The sequence below is a fragment of the Heterodontus francisci genome, chromosome 26 (genome assembly GCF_036365525.1).
Source record: "Heterodontus francisci isolate sHetFra1 chromosome 26, sHetFra1.hap1, whole genome shotgun sequence".
NCBI classification, from domain to species: domain Eukaryota; kingdom Metazoa; phylum Chordata; class Chondrichthyes; order Heterodontiformes; family Heterodontidae; genus Heterodontus; species Heterodontus francisci.
The window spans coordinates 74,399,947-74,418,104 of record NC_090396.1 but is presented as its reverse complement, the minus strand read 5'-3'; the positions used below and the strand labels follow the sequence as shown (position 1 = coordinate 74,418,104).

Below are 18,158 nucleotides of genomic sequence, written 5' to 3'. Positions count from 1 at the left end.
TCATACTTCTTTCAATTTAGTATATTGTGTTCGCTGCTCACAATATGGTTGCCTCACTACTGGGGAGACCAAACAAAGGTTGGGTGACTGCTTTGCGGAACACCTCCGCTCAATCCGCAAACCTGACTCCAAGCTTCCGGTTGCTTGCCATCTCAATTCACCACCCTGCTCTCACACCCACATTTCTGTCCTTGGCCGGCCGCAGCATTCCAGTGAACATCATTGCAAGCTCAAAAAACAGCACCTTATCTGATTAGGCACTCTACAGCCTTCCGGACTCAACACTGAGTTCAACAATTTCCGAGCATACTGGCCTTTGTTCAAAATTATTATTTTATTTTATTACTATGTGCCTGCCTTAAACTTGGCTTTTCATGTTTGTGCATTTGGACAAAGCTGTTCATTATTCTGCCATTAACACTTTTTCTGGACTAATGCTTTGTCTTTCACCACAACCATTAGCACTCCCTTTGCCTTTGTCCCACGACATCTTTGTCACTTAACCTCTCCTGCCCCCAACCCTGTCACACACCATCCCTTTTGTTCTCTTCATCACCTCTCTCCCCCTACCCAGGAACAGGCTACTTTAGATCTAGTAACGTGTAATGAGTTAGGATTAATAGGAGATATCGTAGTTAAGGATCCTCTAGGGGGTAGCAATCACAACATGGTAGAATTTCAAATTCAGTTTGAGGGTGAGCAACTCAGTTCTGAAACCAGTGTCCTCAATTTAAACAAGGGCAATTACGGAGGTATGAAGAAAGAGTTGTCTAAAGCAGGCTGGGAAAATAGACTAAGGGGAAGGTCACTGGATGAGCAGTGGCAGACATTTAAGTAGATATTTCATAACGCTCAGCAAAAAGTTATCCCGGTCAAAAAGGAGGACTCAATGAGAAGGATGAACTGCCCGTGGTTAACAAAGGTGGTCAAATAGAGGATCCAATCAAAAACTAAGGCATACAAAGCGGTGAAAACTCGAGGTAGACCAGAGGATTGGGAATTTTCTTTTTAAGGAACCAGCAGCAGATGACTAAAAAGCTAATGAAGAGGGAGAAAATTGATTATGAAAGTAAATTGGCAAGAAATATAAAAACAAAGAGCTTCCAAGGGCATATAAAAAGTAGCTAAAGCGAGCGTGGGACCCTTAGAGGATACGACTGCAGAAATGATAACAGGGAAGAGGGAAATGGCAGATCGCAAGGACGTGATGGCCTACATACAAGGGTTTTAAAGGAAGTGGCTGCAGAGATAGTGGAGGCACTGGTCGAAATATTCCAGAACTCACTGGATTCCGGGAGGGTCCCAGCGGAATGGAAAACCACTAATGTGCTGCCCCTGTTCAAGAAGGGAGGGAGACAAAAAGCAGGAAACTATAGGCCAGTCAGCCTAACGTCGGTCATTGGGAAAATGCTAGAGTCCATTATTAAGGAAGAAAAAGCAGGACATTTAGAAAAGCTGAAAGCAATCAAACAGAGTCAACGTGGTTTTGTGAAAGGGAAATCAGGTTTGACAAGTTTGCTAGAGTTCTTTGAGGATATAACAAGCAGAGTTGATAAAGGGGAACCGGTAGATGTAGTGTATTTGGATTTCCAGAAGGCATTCGATAAGGTGCCACATAAAAGATTATTGCACATGATAGGAGCTCATGGTATTGGGGGTAATGTATTAGCATGGATTGGGGATTGGTTAACACACAGAAGACAGAGAGTCGAGAATAATGGGTCTTTTTCAGGTTGGAAAGACGTAACTAGTGAAGTGCCACAAGGATCAGTCCTAGGGCCTCAATTATTTACGATCTATATTAATGACTTGGAGGAGGGGGCAGAGTGTAATATATCCAAATTTGCTGATGATACAAACAATAGGTGAGAGGGCATGTTGTGATGAGGACATAAGGAATCTGCAAGGGGATATAGGTAGGTTGAGTGAGTGGGCAAAAACTTGGTAGATGGAGTTTAATGTAGGAAAATGTGAGGTCATGCACTTTGGTAGGAAGAATCAAAAGGCAGACTAATATTTAAATGGAGAGAGGGTTGGACAGGGTAGATGTTGGGAAGACGTTTCCATTAGTGGGGGAGTCTTGAACTAGGGGACATATTTACAGAATAAGGGGACACTCATTTAAAACTGAGATGCGAAGGAATTTCTTCTCCCAGAGGATAGTGAATGTCTGGAATTCTCTACCCCAGAGTTGTGGAGGTTAGATCACTGAAAGTAGTTAAAGAGTAGGTAAATAGACTTTTGAAATATTGGGGAGTTGAGGGCGATGAGGAGCTGGCACGAAAGAGGAGTTGAGGTCTGGGGCAGATCAACAATGATCTTATTGAATGGTGGGGCAAGCTTGAGGGGCCAAATGGCCTAGTCCTGCTCCTATTTCTTATGTCCTTATGGAAATTTACATCCAAATCGTCAATATACACAACAAAAAGCATGGGGCCCAGTACTGAGGCTGGAGAAACGCCACTGGAAACAGCCCTCTAGTAGCTAAAACACCCATGAACAATTACCCTTTGTTTCCTACCACTGAGCCAATTTTGTATCCACCTTGCTGCATTTCCCTGGATCGCATGGGATTTTTTTTTTTTTAACCAGTCTGACGTGTGGGACCTTGTCAAAAGCCTTGCTAAAATCCATGTAGACTACATCAACTACACTACCCTCATCTATCTTCCTTATTACTTCTTCAAAAAATTCAATCAAGTTGGTCAAACAAGATCATCCCTTAACAATCCATGCTGACTATCCTTGATTACACCTTTCTAAGTGACAGTTTATCCTGTCTCTCAAAATAGATTCCAATAATTTGCCCACTACTGAGATTAGACTGTCTGGCCTGTAATTATTCGGTCTATCCTTTGCTCCCTTTTTAAACAGAAGTACAACATTAGCAGTTCTCCAATCTTCCAGCACCACACCTATATCCAGTGAGGACTGGACAATGATGGTCAGACCCTCTGCTATTTCCTCTCTTGCTTCTTTCAACAGCCTAGGATACATTTCATCTGGCCCTGGTGATCTATCAACTTTCAAGGATGGTAATCTCATTAATACTTCCTGTCTCCCAATGGACAGGTTGCACCTTAGCAAGACCGGGACCATCATCCTTACAGGGAGACTTTCTAGCACTGATGCGGAGGGTTTAAACTAAATAGTCAGGGGGTTGGGAACCCAAGAGGGAGCTCAGATTGGAGGGAAACAAAGCTGGTAATAAGCAGAAGAAAGGTTTAGTTTAGTTTAGAGATACAGCACTGAAACAGGCTCTTCGGCCCACCGAGTCTGTGCCGACCATCAACCACCCATTTATACTAATCCTACACTTATCCCATATTCCTACCACTTCCCCACCTGTCCCTATATTTCCCTACCACCTACCTATACTAGTGGCAATTTATAATGGCCAATTTACCTATCAACCTGCAAGTCTTTTGGCTTGTGGGAGGAAACCGGAGCACCCGGAGAAAACCCACGCAGACACAGGGAGAACTTGCAAACTCCACACAGGCAGTACCCAGAATTGAACCCGGGTCGCTGGAGCTGTGAGGCTGCGGTGCTAACCACTGCGCCACTGTGCCGCCCCACAGTAAGCAAAATTGGATGGCAGACGAGACGAAGGCAAGCATCAAATGGATCGGAATGAGGAATAATGTGAAGACAAAGTTAAGGGCACTCTATCTGAATGCACGCAGCATTCACAAGGTAGATGATTTCAAAGCACAAACAGAGGTAAATGGGTACGATTTAATTACCATGATGGCGATGTGGTTACAGGATGGACGAGGACTGGGAACTGAAGATTGAGGGATAGGCGGAGAGGAAAAGGAGGTGGGGGTAGTGCTGTTAATAAGAGATGAGATCAGTACATTCGTGAGAGAGGATCTTAGATCGAAGGAGCAAGATGTAGAATCAGTTTGGGTGGAGCTAAGAAACAGCAAGGGGAGCAAGCATCACTAGGAATTGATTACAGGCCATCAAACTGTAATAATAAGGTTGGGCATGGTATTAATCAGGAAACTCGAGCTGCATGTAGCATGGGCAATACAGTAATAATGGGTAGCTTCAATTTATATATAGATTGGGTAAACCTAATTCACACTCATGCTGTGGAGGATGAATTCCTGGAGTGTGTAGGAGATGCGTTTCCGGAGCAGTATGTTGGAGAACCAACTAGGGATTGGGCGATTTTAGATTTAGTATTGTGTAATGCAGAAGGGCTAATTATAACCTTGCTGTAAAGGAGCCATTAGGAAATACAGACTACAATATAATAGAATTCTACATTAAGTTTGCAAGGGACATAATTCATTCTGAAACTAGGGTCCTAAACCTGAACAAAGGAAACTATGAAGGTATGAAGAACAAGTTGGCTATGGAGGATTGGGAAAATACATGAAAAGATCTGATGGTAGACAGGCAATGGCTAGTATTTAAAGAAGTATTACACGGTTTACAACAAATGTAGATTCCTCTAAGACACAAAAATCCAACAGGGAAGGTGAATCAAACGTGGTTAACAAAGTAAGTTAAAGATTGCATTAGGTCAAAGAAAGTAGCTTATAAGGTTGCCAGAAAAAGTGGTAAGCCCAAGGATTGGGAGCAATTTAGTGTCCAGCAAAAGAAGACAAAGAAACTGACAATGTAAGGGAAAAGAGATTATGAATGCAAGCTAACTAGAAACCGAAAGGCAGACTGCAAAAGCTTGTTTAGGGATGTGAAAAGGTAACGATTAGCAAGGACAAATGGGAGTCCATTGCAGACAGGGGCAGGAGAGTTTGTGATGGAGAACGAGGAAATGGCAGAGAAACTAAACAATTACTTGGTGTCTGTCTTCATGGAGCAAGATACAGAAAATCTCCAGAAATACTAGGGAACCAAGGGATTTGTAAAAATGAGGAACTGAAAATAATTACTAACAATAAAACTCAGAATAAGGGGCATGCCATTTAAGACTGAGATGAGGAGGAATTTCTTTACTCAGAGGGTGATAAATCTGTGAAATTCTCTCCCCCAGAGGGCTGTGGAAGCTCAATCATTGAGCATGTTCAAGACAGAAATCAATAGATTTCTGGATACCAATAACAAAGTGATACGGGACTAGTGGAGGCAAATGGCGTAGAGGTAGATGATCAGCCATGATCTGTTTGAATGGCGGAGCAGGCTCAATGGGCCAAATGGCATACTCCTGCTCCTATTTGTTATGATCCTCAGTCTAACTGGGAGGCTAAGGGTGACGCAACATTTGGGCGAAGCAAATGGTGGAGTGGTGTAAATTAACCAGCAAGTTCTGCAAATTCGCAACTCACAGTGTAGCTCTTAAATCCTTAAACTTACTGGCCAATTTGCACACTAATAATTGTGTACAACGTTAACACACTGTTATTTCTAGAGCAAGAGCCAAACCATTATATTTGTGGGAACAGTGTCATAAATTATTCTACCCAGAGAGATTGTGTACAGAAGTGATGGAACTCATTTTTAGCTTACAAAGCAGCAATATTCAATATTAGAGCATCCTCTAGTGACAGAACAAGGAACTGCAGTACTATATCTTTCAAGTTTCATGAGTGACATGACAACAACTTTCATTTATATAGCGTCTTTAAGGTAATAAAACATCCCAAAAAGCTTCACAGAGGCATAATAAAATATAATGTGACATCTAGCCATATAAAAAGAGATATTAGGGTAGATTACCAAAAACTTGGTCAAAGAGGTAGGTTTTAAGGAGCACATTAAAAGAGTAAAGTAAGGAAGAAAGCCAGAGGAGAGAGGAAATTCCCGAGCTTACAGCCTTAGCAGCTGAAGGCACGGCCACCAATGGCGGAATGATTAAATTTGGAGATGCTCAAGAGGGCAGGATTAGATAAACATAGATATCTCAGAGGGTTGTAGGGCTGCAGGAGATTATAGAAGTTGGGAGGGACAAAGCCTTAGAGGGATTTGAAAGTTAGTATGAGAATTTTAAAATGAAGGCATATCTTAACGGGAATGAACCCAGGTCAGTGACATTGTGCATTCAAAACAGCTCAGAGGCCTGGAAAATTCCCTCATTTCGTACAGAAATTGCAATGGGAAAAATTCTGAAAAATACCAACAGCAAAGCAGAACTGCAAATAACCTCTGCTGAAATCCAGAGGTAAGGCAAGTGTGAATGCTCGACAACATGGCAGCATTTGACAGAGTGCGGCATCAAAAGGAGCCCCAGTAAAATTCAAAGCTATGGATATTGGGGGAAATCTCCCCACTGTTGGACTTGTACCTAGCACAAAGTAAGATGGTTGTGCTTGTCGGAAACCAATCATCTTAGCCCCAGGACATCACTGCAGGAATTCCTCAAGGTCGTGCCCTCAGCCCAGCCATCAATGCCTTCATCAATGCCCTTCCCTCCATTATAAAATCAGAAGTGGGGATGCTCGTTGATATTGCAGTATTACATTCCATTCACAATTCCTCAAATAATAAAGCAGTTTGTACCCGCATGCACCAAGGCGAAGCTGTGGTGTCGTGGTATTGTCACTGGACTAGCAACCCAGAGAACCAGGGATTAGCCTGGGGACATGGGATTGAATCCCACCATGGCAGAAGATGGAATTCAAATTCAATAAATAAAAATCTGGAATTCAGAAAAAGCTGGTCTAATGATGGCCATGAAACCATTGTCAATAGTTGTAAAAACCCATCTGGTTCACTAACATACTTAAGGGAAGGAAATCTGCTGTCCTTACCTGGTCTGGCCTACATGTGACACCAGACCCACAGCAATGTGGTTGACTCTTAAATGTCCTCTGAAACGGCCGAGCAAACCACTCAGTCAGACCTAACCGCTACGAAGTCAATAAGGAATGAAACTGGAAGCACCACACGGCATCGACCTAGTTACCGGAAATGACAACAAACCCAGACATATCAACCCTGCTAAGTCCTCCTTACTAACATCTGGGGGCTTGTGCAAAAGCTGGGAGAGATGTCCCACAGACTAGTTAAGCAACAGCCTGACTCACGGAATCAGACCTGACAGACGACCCAGACACTGCCATCATTGCCCCTGGGTATATCCTGTCCCACCGTCAGGACAGACCCAGCAGAGGTGGCAGCACCGAGGTGTACAATCGGGAGGGAGTTACCCTGGGAGTCCTCAACATAAACTCCGGACCTCATGAAGTCTCATGGCATCAGGTCAAACATGGGCAAGGAAATCTCATGCTAATTACCACCTACCGCCTCCCCACCCGATCAATCAGTACTCCTCCGTGTTGAACAGAAATTGGAAGAATCACTGGGGGTGGCAAGGGTGCAGAATGTACTCTGGGTGGGGGACTTCAATGTCCATCGCCAAGAATGGCTCGGTAGCACCACTGCTGATCGAGCTGGCTGAGTCCTAAAGGACATAGATGCTAGACTGAGTCTGCGGCAGCTGGTGAGGGTACCAACAAGAGGGAAAAATATACTTGACCTCGCCCTCACCAATCTGCCTGCTGCAGATGCATCTGTCCATGACCGTATTGGTAGGAGTGATCACCGCACAGTCCTTGTGGAGAAAAAGTCCCATCTTCACATTGAGGATACCCTCCATTGTGTTGCGTGGTACTACCACCGTGCCAAATGCGACAGATTTCGAACAGATCTCACGATGCAAAAGTGGGCATCCATGAGGCGCTGTGGGCAATCAACAGTAACAGAACTGTACTGAACCACAATTAGTAACCCCATGATCCGTCATTTCCCCACTCGACCATTACCATCAAACCAGTGGACCAACCCTGGTGCAATGACGAGTGCAGGAGGGCATACCAGCATAGTTCAAAATGATGCGTCAAGCTGGTGAAGCTACAACCCAGGACTACATGCATACCAAACTACGTAAGCAGCATGCAATAGAGAGAGCTGAGTGATCCATAACCTATGGATCAGATCTAAACTCTGCAGTCCTGCCACATCAGTCGTGAATGGTGGTGAACAATTAAACAACTAACTGGAGGAGGTGGCTCCACAAATATCCCCATCCTCAACGATGGCGGAGCACAGCACATCAGTGCAAAAGATAAGGCTGAAGCATTTGCAACAATTGTCATCCATAAGTGCTGAATTGATGATCCATCTTGGCCTCCTCCTGAAGTCCCCAGCATCACAGATGCCAGTCTTCTGCCAATTCGATTCACTCAGCATGATATCAAGAAACAACTGAAGGCACTGGATACTGCAAAGACTATGGGCCCTGACAACCTTGCGGCAACAGTACTGAAGACTTGTGCTCCAGAACTAGCCGCACCCCTAGTCAAGCTATTCCAGTACAGCTACAACACTGGCATTTATGCAGCAATGTGGAAAATTGCCCAGGTATGGCCTGTACACAAAAAGGAGGACAAGTCCAACCCAGCCGATTACTACCCCATCAGTCTACTCTCAGTCATCAGTAAAGTGATGGAAGGTGTCATCAACAATGCCATCAAGCGGCACTTGCTTAGCAATAACCTGCTCACTGATGCTCAGTTTGGGGTCTGCCAGGGCCACTCAGCTCCTGACCTCATTACAGCCTTAGTTCAAACCTGGACAAAAGAGCTGAACTCAAGACGCGAGGTGAGTGTGACTGCCCTTGACATCAAAGCAGCATTTGACCAAGTACGGCATCAAGGAGCCCGACCAAAACTGGAGTCAATGGGAATCGGGGGGAAAATTCTCCGCTGATTGGATTCATACCTAGCACAAAGGAAGATGGTTGTAGTTGCTGGAGGTCAAGCATCTCAGCTCCAGGACATTACTGCAGGAAATCCTCAGGGTAGTGTCCTAGGCCCAACCATCTTCAGCTGCTTCATCAATGACCTTCCCTCCATCAAAAGGTCAGAAGTGGAAATGTTTCTGATGATTGCACAATGTTCAGCACCATTCACGACTCCTCAGATACTGAAGCAGTCCGTGCAGAAATGCAGCAAGACCTAGACAATATCTAGGCTTGGGCTGATAAGTGAAAAGTAACATTCACGCCACACAAGTGCCGGGCAATGACCATCTCACACAAGAGAGAATCTAACCATCCCCCTTTGACATTCAATGGCATTACGATCGCTGAATCCCTACTATAAACATCCTGGGAGTTACCACAGAGCTGGAGTAGCCATATAAATACCGTGGCGACAAGAGCAGGTCAAAGGCTAGGAAACCTGCGGCAAGTAACTCACCACCGGACTCCCCAAAGCCTGTCCACCATCTATAAGTCAGGAGTGTGATGGAAAACTCTCCACTTGCCTGGATGGGTGCAGCTCCTACAACACTCAAGAAGCTCGACACCATCCAGGACAAAGCAGCCCACTTGATTGACACCCCATCTACAAACATTCACTCCCTCCACCAACGCACAGTGGCAGCAGTGTGCACCATCTACAAGATGCACTGCAGCAACGCACCAAGGCTCCATATACAGCACCTTCCAAACCCACGATCTCTACCACTTAGAAGGACAAGGGCCGCAGATGTATGGGAACACCAGCACCTGCAAGTTCCCCTCGAAGCCACACACCATCCTGACTTGGAACGATATCACCGTTCCTTCATGGTCACTGGGTCAAAACCCTGGAACTCCCTTCCTAACAGCACTGTAGATGTTCCTACCTCACATTCAAGAAGTGCGGTTCAAGAAGGCAGCTCACCACCACCTTCTCAAGGGCAATGTGGGATGGGCAATAAATGCTGGCCTAGCCAGCGATGCCCACATCCCATGAACGGATTTTTAAAAAACAAGGCCAGGACAAGATTCATGCTTGGACAGTTAAGTAGCAAGTAACATCTACATCACACAAGTGCTAGGTAATGACCATCTCCAACAATAGAGAATCTAAGCACGTCCCTTTGATATTCATCGGCATTATTGTTCCCAAATCTCACAGCATCAACATAGGGATCACACTGACCAGAAACTTAGCTGGAGCAGCCACTTAAATACTGTGGCTACAAGGGGTCAGAGGCTGGGTATTCTGCAGCAAGTGATTGACCTGACTCACCAAAGCCTGTCTACCACCTACAAGACACAAGTCAAGAGCATGATGGAATACTCTCCACTTACATGCATGAGTCCAGCTGCAGCACACTTCAAGCTCAACACTACCCAGGACAAAGAAGCCCACTTGGTTGGCATCCCATCCACCATCTTAAACAATCATTCCCACCATCAGCACTCTGGCAGCAGTATGTACCATCGACAAGATGCAGTGCAGCAACTTGCCACAGCTCCTTTGACAACACCTTCCAAACCCACGACCTCTACCACCTAGAACGATAAGAGCAACAGATACATGGGAACACCACCACCTTCAAGTTCCTTTCCAAGTCCACACCACTCTGACTTGGAACTATATCAACATTCCTTCACTGTCACTGGGTCATAATCCTGGAACTCATTTCCTAACAGCACTGTGGGTGTAAGTATACCACATGGACTGAAGTAGTTGAAGAAGGCAGTTCACCACCACCTTCTCAAAGGAAATTAGGGATGGGCAATAAATGCTAGCTGAGCCAGCAATGCCCACACCCATAAACGAATTTTAAAAAAGTCTGCTTCAATACCAGAATTCAGAAATGCAATAAGAAAGAGTGTTTTCAATCAGTAAATGCAAATAAGAGGAGTGAGGATTTTACATTCTGTGACTCAGTGCTTCCCACATTTCCAGCAATCTTGTTCCAAACTGCAGGTTGGGGAGGCAGAAAGATATGTGCAGCAGTGCAATACACTGCTTTGTCAATAGTGTATTGAGGGTTCCTGCCTCTACCACCCCTTCAGGCAGTGTGTTCCAGATTGCAACCACCCTCTGGGTGAAAACATTTTTCCTCAACTCCCCTCTAAACCTCCTGCCCCTTACCTTAAATCTATGCCCCCTGGTTATTGAGCCCTCCGCTAAGGGAAAAAGTTTCTTCCTATCTAACCTATCAAGGCCCCTCATAATTTTGCATAACTCAATCAGGTCCCCCCTCAGCCTTCTCTGTTCTAAGGAAAACAATGCCATCCCATCCGGTCTCTCTTCATAGTTGAAATGCTCCAGCCCAGGCAACATTCTGGTGGATCTCCTCTGCACCCCCTCCAGTGCACTCACATCCTTCCTATAATGTGGCGACCAGAACTGTACAGAGTACTCCAGCTGTGGCCTAGCTAGCGTTTTATACAGCTCCATCATAACCTCCCTGCTCTTATATTCGATACGTCAGCTAATAAAGGCAAGTATCCCATATGCCTTCCTAACCGCAGTAGGGTAGCGCAGTGGTTAGCACCGCAGCCTCACAGCTCCAGCGACCCGGGTTCGGTTCTGGGTACTGCCTGTGCGGAGTTTGCAAGTTCTCCCTGTGACCGCGTGGTTTCCGCCGGGTGCTCCAGTTTCCTCCCACAGGCAACCATCTACAAGATGCAATGCACCAAGGCTCCTCAGACAGCACCTTCCAAACCCACGACCTCTACCACCTAGAAGAGCAAGGGCAGCAAATGTATGGGAACACCACCACCTGCAAGTTCTCTCCAAGTCACACACCATACTGACTTGGAACTATATCGCCGTTCCTTCACTGTCGCTGGGTCAAAATCCTGGAACTCCCTTCCTAGCAGCACTGTGGGTGTGCCTACCCCACATGGACTGCAGCAGTTCAAGAAAGCAGTTCACCACCACCTTCACAAGGGCAATTATGGATGGGCAATAAATGCTGGCCTGGCCAGTGATGTCCACATCCCTTGAATGAATAAAAAAAAACTCCAAGGGGAACTCCCTCCTGACTGTACACCACTGTGCCGCCACCTCTGCTGGGTCTGTCCTGCCGGTGGGACAGGATATACCAGGGGATGGTGATGGCAGTGTCTGGGATATTGTCTGGGATTCCGTGAGTATGAGTGTGTCAGGCTGTTGCTTGACTAGTCTGTGGGACAGCTTTCCCAAAACTTTGGCACAAGCCCCCAGATGTTGATAAGGAGGACTTTGTCGGATCGACAAGTCAGGGTTTGACGTCGTCATTTCCAGTGCCTAGGTCGATGCTAGGTGGTCCATCCGGTTTCATTCTTTTTTTTATTAATTTCGTAGCCATTAGATATAACTGAGTGGTTTGCTGGGCCATTCCAGAGGGCTTGCAAGAGTCAGCCACATTGCTATGGGTCTGGAGTCAGATGTAGGCCAGCCCAGTTAAAGACAGCAGATTCCCTTCCTTAAAGGACATTCGTGAACCAGATGGGTTTTTATAACAATCGATAATGGTTCCATGGCCATCATTAGACTAGCTTTAAATTCCAGATTTATTAATTGAATTCAAATTCCACCTTCTGCTGTGGTGGGATTTGGACCATGTCCCCACAGCAATATCCTGGGTCTCTGGGTTACTAGTCCAGTGACAATACCACGACGCCACTGTCTTCCCACAAGTTTGGTCGAAGAGGCAGGTTTTCAGGAGTGCCTTAAAGGAGAAAAGTAAGTTAGAGAGGTGGAGAGGTAGAGAGGCGTAGGGAGGAAATTCCAGAGCTTAGGGCCTAAGCAAGTGAAGGTGCAGCCACCACTGGTACAGCAACTAAAATCGGGGATGCTCAAGAGGTCAGAATTAGTGGAGTACAGATATCTCAGAGGGTTGTGAGGCTGGAGGAAATTACAGAGATTGGGGGAGGTGAGATCATGCAGGGATTTGAAAATAAGAATGACAACTTTAAAATCAAGACATTGCGTGACCAGGAGCCAATGTAGGTCAGTGAGCAGAGGGGCAATAGGTGAACGGGACTTGATGCAAGTTAAGACATGGGCAGCAGAGTTTCGGATTACCTCAAATTTACGGAGGGGAGAATGTGGGAGAGCAGTCAGGAGGCATTGCAATAATCAAGTCTTGAGGCAACGAAGGCATGAATGAGGGTTCCAGGAGCAGATGAGCTGAGACAGGGTGAAGTTGGGTGCTGTCATGGAGGTGGAAATAAGCAGTCTTAATCAGGATGCAAATATGAGGTCACACTTCTTGTAGATGGTGGACAGGCTTTGGGGAGTCAGGAGGAGAGTTACTTGCCAGCCTCTGACCTGCTCTTGTAGCCACAGTATTTATGTGGCTGCTCCAGTTAAGTTTCTGGTTAACGTTAACTCCCAAGATATTGATGGTGAGGATTCAGCGACAGTCATGCCATTGAATGTCATGGGGAGGTGGTTAGACTCTTTCTTGTTGTAGATGGCCATTGCCTGGCACTTGTGTGACATGAATGTGATGTGCCATTTATCAGCCCAAGCCTAAATGGCGTCCAGGTCTTCGAACATAGAACAGTACAGGCCCTTTGGCCCACGATGTTGTGCCGAACCTTTAACCTACTCTAAGATCAAACTAACTACCTACCCTTCATTCTACTATCATCCATGTACCTATCCAAGAGTCGCTTAAATGCCCCTAACGTATCTGCTTCTACTACCACCGCTGGCAGCGCATTCCACGCACCCACCACTCCCTGTGTAAAGAACCTACCTCTGACATCTCCCCGAAACCTTCCTCCAATCACCTTAAAATTATGCCCCCTGGTGATAGCCCTTTCCACCCTGGGAAAAAGTCTCTGACTATCCACTCTATCTATGTCTCTCGTCTTGCTGCATGCAGATACAAATTGCTTCATTATCAGATGAATTGAGAATGGAACACAGTGCATCAGTAAAAATCCCCACTTCTGAGCTTATGCTGAAAGGAAGGCCACTGATGAAACAGCTGAAGATAGGGGGCCCAGGAAACTAGCCTGGGGAACTCCTGCAGTGATGCCCTGGAGCTGAGATGATTGCCTCCAACAAGTTGGCTGCTGCAGACACCGACAAAATAGTGACTGAGCTACAAAAGTGATGCTGTGGACATGAAATGCTTTGTGATGTCCCATGCAAATTCTTTCTTCCCATCAACAATATCCAGGAAGTTGAAATGCACTGAATAATATATCACCATTCCAATTAATAGGGTCGACGTTACATACTCCTCCTTACCTCTGTATGTCTCTGATGAAGTGCATTGTATTCTTTCTTGAGTTCCGACTCTCGCTCCTCCAGCCTACCAACTGAAAAAAATTAACAAGTTAGAACGCCTACCAAAAGTGCCAGCAACAAAGTTATTCATCTTCATTCAGTCATTGAGTCAAGAACCAACAGTCAGTACAGACCAGCATTAATGGCCCTTCTCCTCTCACTTATTAAAGAAATTAATCACACTGTTGTACTTGTTTTAGTTTCTTGGGTGGAATGGTGATTTGGTCAAAATATTAACTATTTTATAGTGTTTTGCAAAGAAGATACTAACAGGCAGTAATTTATCTTTCACATCATCACTTCAGCAAATTATCAGAGACTGGCCAATGTTCACCGCCCATATCCCAACAAGGATCCAACGCATTCAGGAGAAGACAAAAATTAGTAGCAAGAGGGAGGCAAATGTACGACAATAGCAATTACACATCATATTTAACATTTCAATTGTTGAACACCCAAAACTTCAAAAGATTTTTCTTTTAAAACAAAAAAAATTACAAACATCTCTCTATCTACAGCTAATCATTCCCATATCCTCCTTATGAACTGTTGACAGCCTTGGATATGCTTGTAGCTGCTGCTAACAGAACAGCATCACCTGGTGGGTGAAGCATTAAATGCGATTGGTGATTTGAATTTTTTTTTAGCCACACAAATCCTTGTTTAAAAAGTGGTAAACTATAAATGGAGATATAATCAGTCCAGTTATACTATGCTCTATCATTTCAATCTATATGCAGTGGATAGTTGTAGTTCCAAAATAAATGAATTTAGTTTCAGCAATCACACAACCATGCTTTACATAATTTTAAAATTAAAGTCTAGTCCGACAAAGCCATCAAAATTGATTTGCTGTCCAGTGTGTTTAATAATTTAAATTATGCAAGTCCAAATGGCACTCACATATGCTGTGAACTTAGGTAATGAGATTGATATGGAAAACCGATGGAAATATTCCTTCATCTCATCAGCTGTGCACTCTGGTTAATCAGCAAAATTGGTTAGTTGTGGTCAGCAAGTTTAATGACTACTGCTGCAAGTTATTCTGTATTTACACTGAACACCACGCCTAAAAGTTGGTGTAGTTTGACCACACTATAGACAGATTCACATCATCAACCTAACTCTTAGATTATTTCAGAACATCAGTATACTGAATATCCTGGGAAAAAGTGCACCAAGAGATTTGACCCAATTTTTACCAAGCTTACAGATCGGACTTTATTGTTGGCTGCTGTGGGTCAGTGGTACCACTTTTGCCACTCTAAAGACTTGAGCACACAATCTAGGCAGACACTTCAGTGCAGTGGTGAGGAACTGTCCCTTGTTGGAGGTGTCATATGACCATACAAATTAGGAGGAGTAGGCCACTCAGTCCCTCAAGCTTGCTCCGCCATTCAATAAGATCATGGCTAATCTGATTGTAACCTCAATTCCACATTATCACCTACCCCCAGTAACCTGTCACTCCCTTGCTTATCAAGAATCTATCTACCTCTGCCTTAAAAATATTCAGTGACTGTTTCCACCGCCTTTTGAGGAAGAGAGTTCCAAAGACTCACAACCCTCAGAGAAAACATTTCTGCTCATCTCTGTCTTAAATGGGCGACCCCTTATTTTTAAACAGTGACCCCTAGTTTGAAATTCTCCCACATCCACCCTGTCAAGACCCCTCAGGATCTTATATGCTTCAATCAAGTCACCTCTTACTCATCTAACTCCGGTGAATACAAGCCTATCCTGTCCAACCTTTCCTCATAAGACAACCCACCCATCCCAGGTATTAGTCTAGTAAACCTTCTCTGGACTGCTTCCAAAGCATTTACATCCTTCCTTAATTAAGGAGACCAATACTCCAGATGTGGTCTCACCAATACCCTGTATAACTGAAGCATAACCTCCCTATTTTTGTATTCAATTGCCTTCACAATAAACAACATTATATTAGCTTTCCTAATTACTTGCTGTACCTACATACTAATCTTTTGCGATTCATGCACGAGGACACCCAGATCCCTCTGCATCTCAGAGCTTTGCAATCTCTCACCATTTAGATAATATGCTGCTTCACTATGCTTCCCGCCAAAATGGACAATTTCACATTTTTCCACATTATACTCCATTTGCCAGATCTTTGCCCACTCACTTAACCTATCTATATCCTTCTGCAGCCTCCTTATGTCCTCGTCACAACTTACTTTCCTATCTTTGTGTCATCAGCAAATTTAGCAACCTTCATCCAAGTCATTTATATAAATCGTAAAAAGTTGAGGCCCCAGCACTGATCCCTGTGGCACACCACTAGTTACAACTTGCCAACAGAAAAAGACCCATTTATGCCTACTCTGTTTCCTGTTAGCTAGCCAATCTTCTATCCATGCCAAAATATTACCCCCTACAGATGAGTTTTTATTTTCCACAATAACCTTTGATGTGGCACCTTATCAAATGCCTTCTAGAAATATCTTTCCAATATGCTAAACCGAGGTTCGATGTAAAAGATCCTGTGGCACTAGTCTGAAGAACAACAGGGGAGTTCTCCCCAGTGTCCTTGCCAATGTAAATTCCTCAAACAACATCTAAAACATATTATCTGATCATTACCTCATTGCTATTTGTAGGATCTTGCTGTGCGTAAATTGGCGTTCATGTTTCCCACATGACGACAATGAATACACTTCAAAAGTACTTCATTGGCTGCAAAACACTTTGGAACATCCTGAAAAGGTTCTATATAAATGGCAGCCGTTTTTAGTGTTCTATAGATAATTGCAATTCTGATCGTTCATCCCTTATAAGGGTTACAAGAGAGCATGAAAATGAAACACATTGTTATTAGAAATCAGTTTAACATTGTTAGCTCAATTTCAATTTCACAAGAGAATAACATATGCCCCATGACAACAACAAAGCTTTCAGACTGGGTTACTTGATTGTAAAACAATTTGAAAATTTTATGGCATGTGACCTAAAGATTTATGTCCAAACTCTCAGTTCTGGTGTTTCCCTGCCCATGACCTCATCTAAGGGTACTGTAGCATAGTGGTTATGTTACTGGACAAAGTAATCAAAGAAGCCTGGGCTAATAATCTGGAGAAGCAAGTCCAAATCCCACCACAGGATCTGGGGAATTTAAATTCAGATAAGTAAATGAATATGGAATAAAAGGCTAGTATCAGTTATGGTGACCATAAAACTATCGGACTGTTGCAAAAACCCATCTGATTCACTAATCTCCTTGAGGAAAGGAAATATACTGTCCTTACCCAGTCTGGTCTACATGCAACTCCAGACCCACGTCAATGCAGTTGACTCTTAACTGTTCTCTGTAATGGCCTAAAAAGCCACTCAGGTGCATCAAACCACTATGAAAAACTATTACCCACACAGACTGCGGCAATTCACCACCACCATCTCAAGGCCAATTAAGGATGGGCAATAAATGTTAGCCTTGCCAGCATCACTCAAATCCCATGAATGAATTAAAAAAACAAATTGCAGTCAAGTTCAAACTAAGAATTTTATGGCACAAAGAGAAATCAAATTAATGCAACAAAAAAAAATGGAGCTTGGTCAAATTAAAATCATGAGTTTTTTGACAGATTACACACTATTTCAGGAGCATCCAACCTTTCAAAGAGAATCTGCGTGACACAATAAGCAAGGGGTCTTTCAATCATTAAGCCACTTTTGAGTCAGGGCAAAATCCTGATTAAACAATAACACCCAATGTACTTCATGTTTCACAGAACCCATGGATTTGCATCTCCACACGTGTCTCTTAGATCTTTCACTTGACCATTTTCTTGTTATTTGCTGCTGTATTTTTACCTTTTTCTGCAGTCTTGGCATTGGGATTCAGCATTGCTCCTCCCTCCCTCCACACTCCAGTTGGGATTTGCCTCAGGAACAACACTGCAGACCAGCAGTTTGAAGTCTGTACATAAAATTGATCCAGACTTCCTCATCCCACTCCACCAACACCCAAAACTTCTCCTGGCGACGCACATTATGTAGCAGAACCAGTCCACAAGCATGGCTGATCTTTCTTGTTGGTTAACCTTAAGTTTTTTAGACTGCTCTTGCCTATCTTCAGCAATCTGTTCTATTTTCGCATACTTTTCTGGTTTTCTTGCGACTGATTGAACAGATTTTTGCCTCTTTGCCATG

At 44.1% G+C, this 18,158-nt stretch overlaps 1 protein-coding gene across 5 annotated transcripts in view; it reads right to left on the bottom strand.

Moving 5' to 3' along the window:
- LOC137384473 (C-Jun-amino-terminal kinase-interacting protein 4-like) overlaps positions 1 to 18,158 on the bottom strand; it is a 321,098-nt gene that overhangs the window by 223,644 nt on the left and 79,296 nt on the right. For all 5 annotated transcript variants that reach the window (XM_068058602.1, XM_068058604.1, XM_068058603.1 and 2 more), the window contains exon 3: positions 13,950 to 14,020. In XM_068058602.1, coding sequence (XP_067914703.1) covers positions 13,950 to 14,020 — 71 coding nt within the window. The remainder of the gene's footprint in view (positions 1 to 13,949; positions 14,021 to 18,158) is intronic.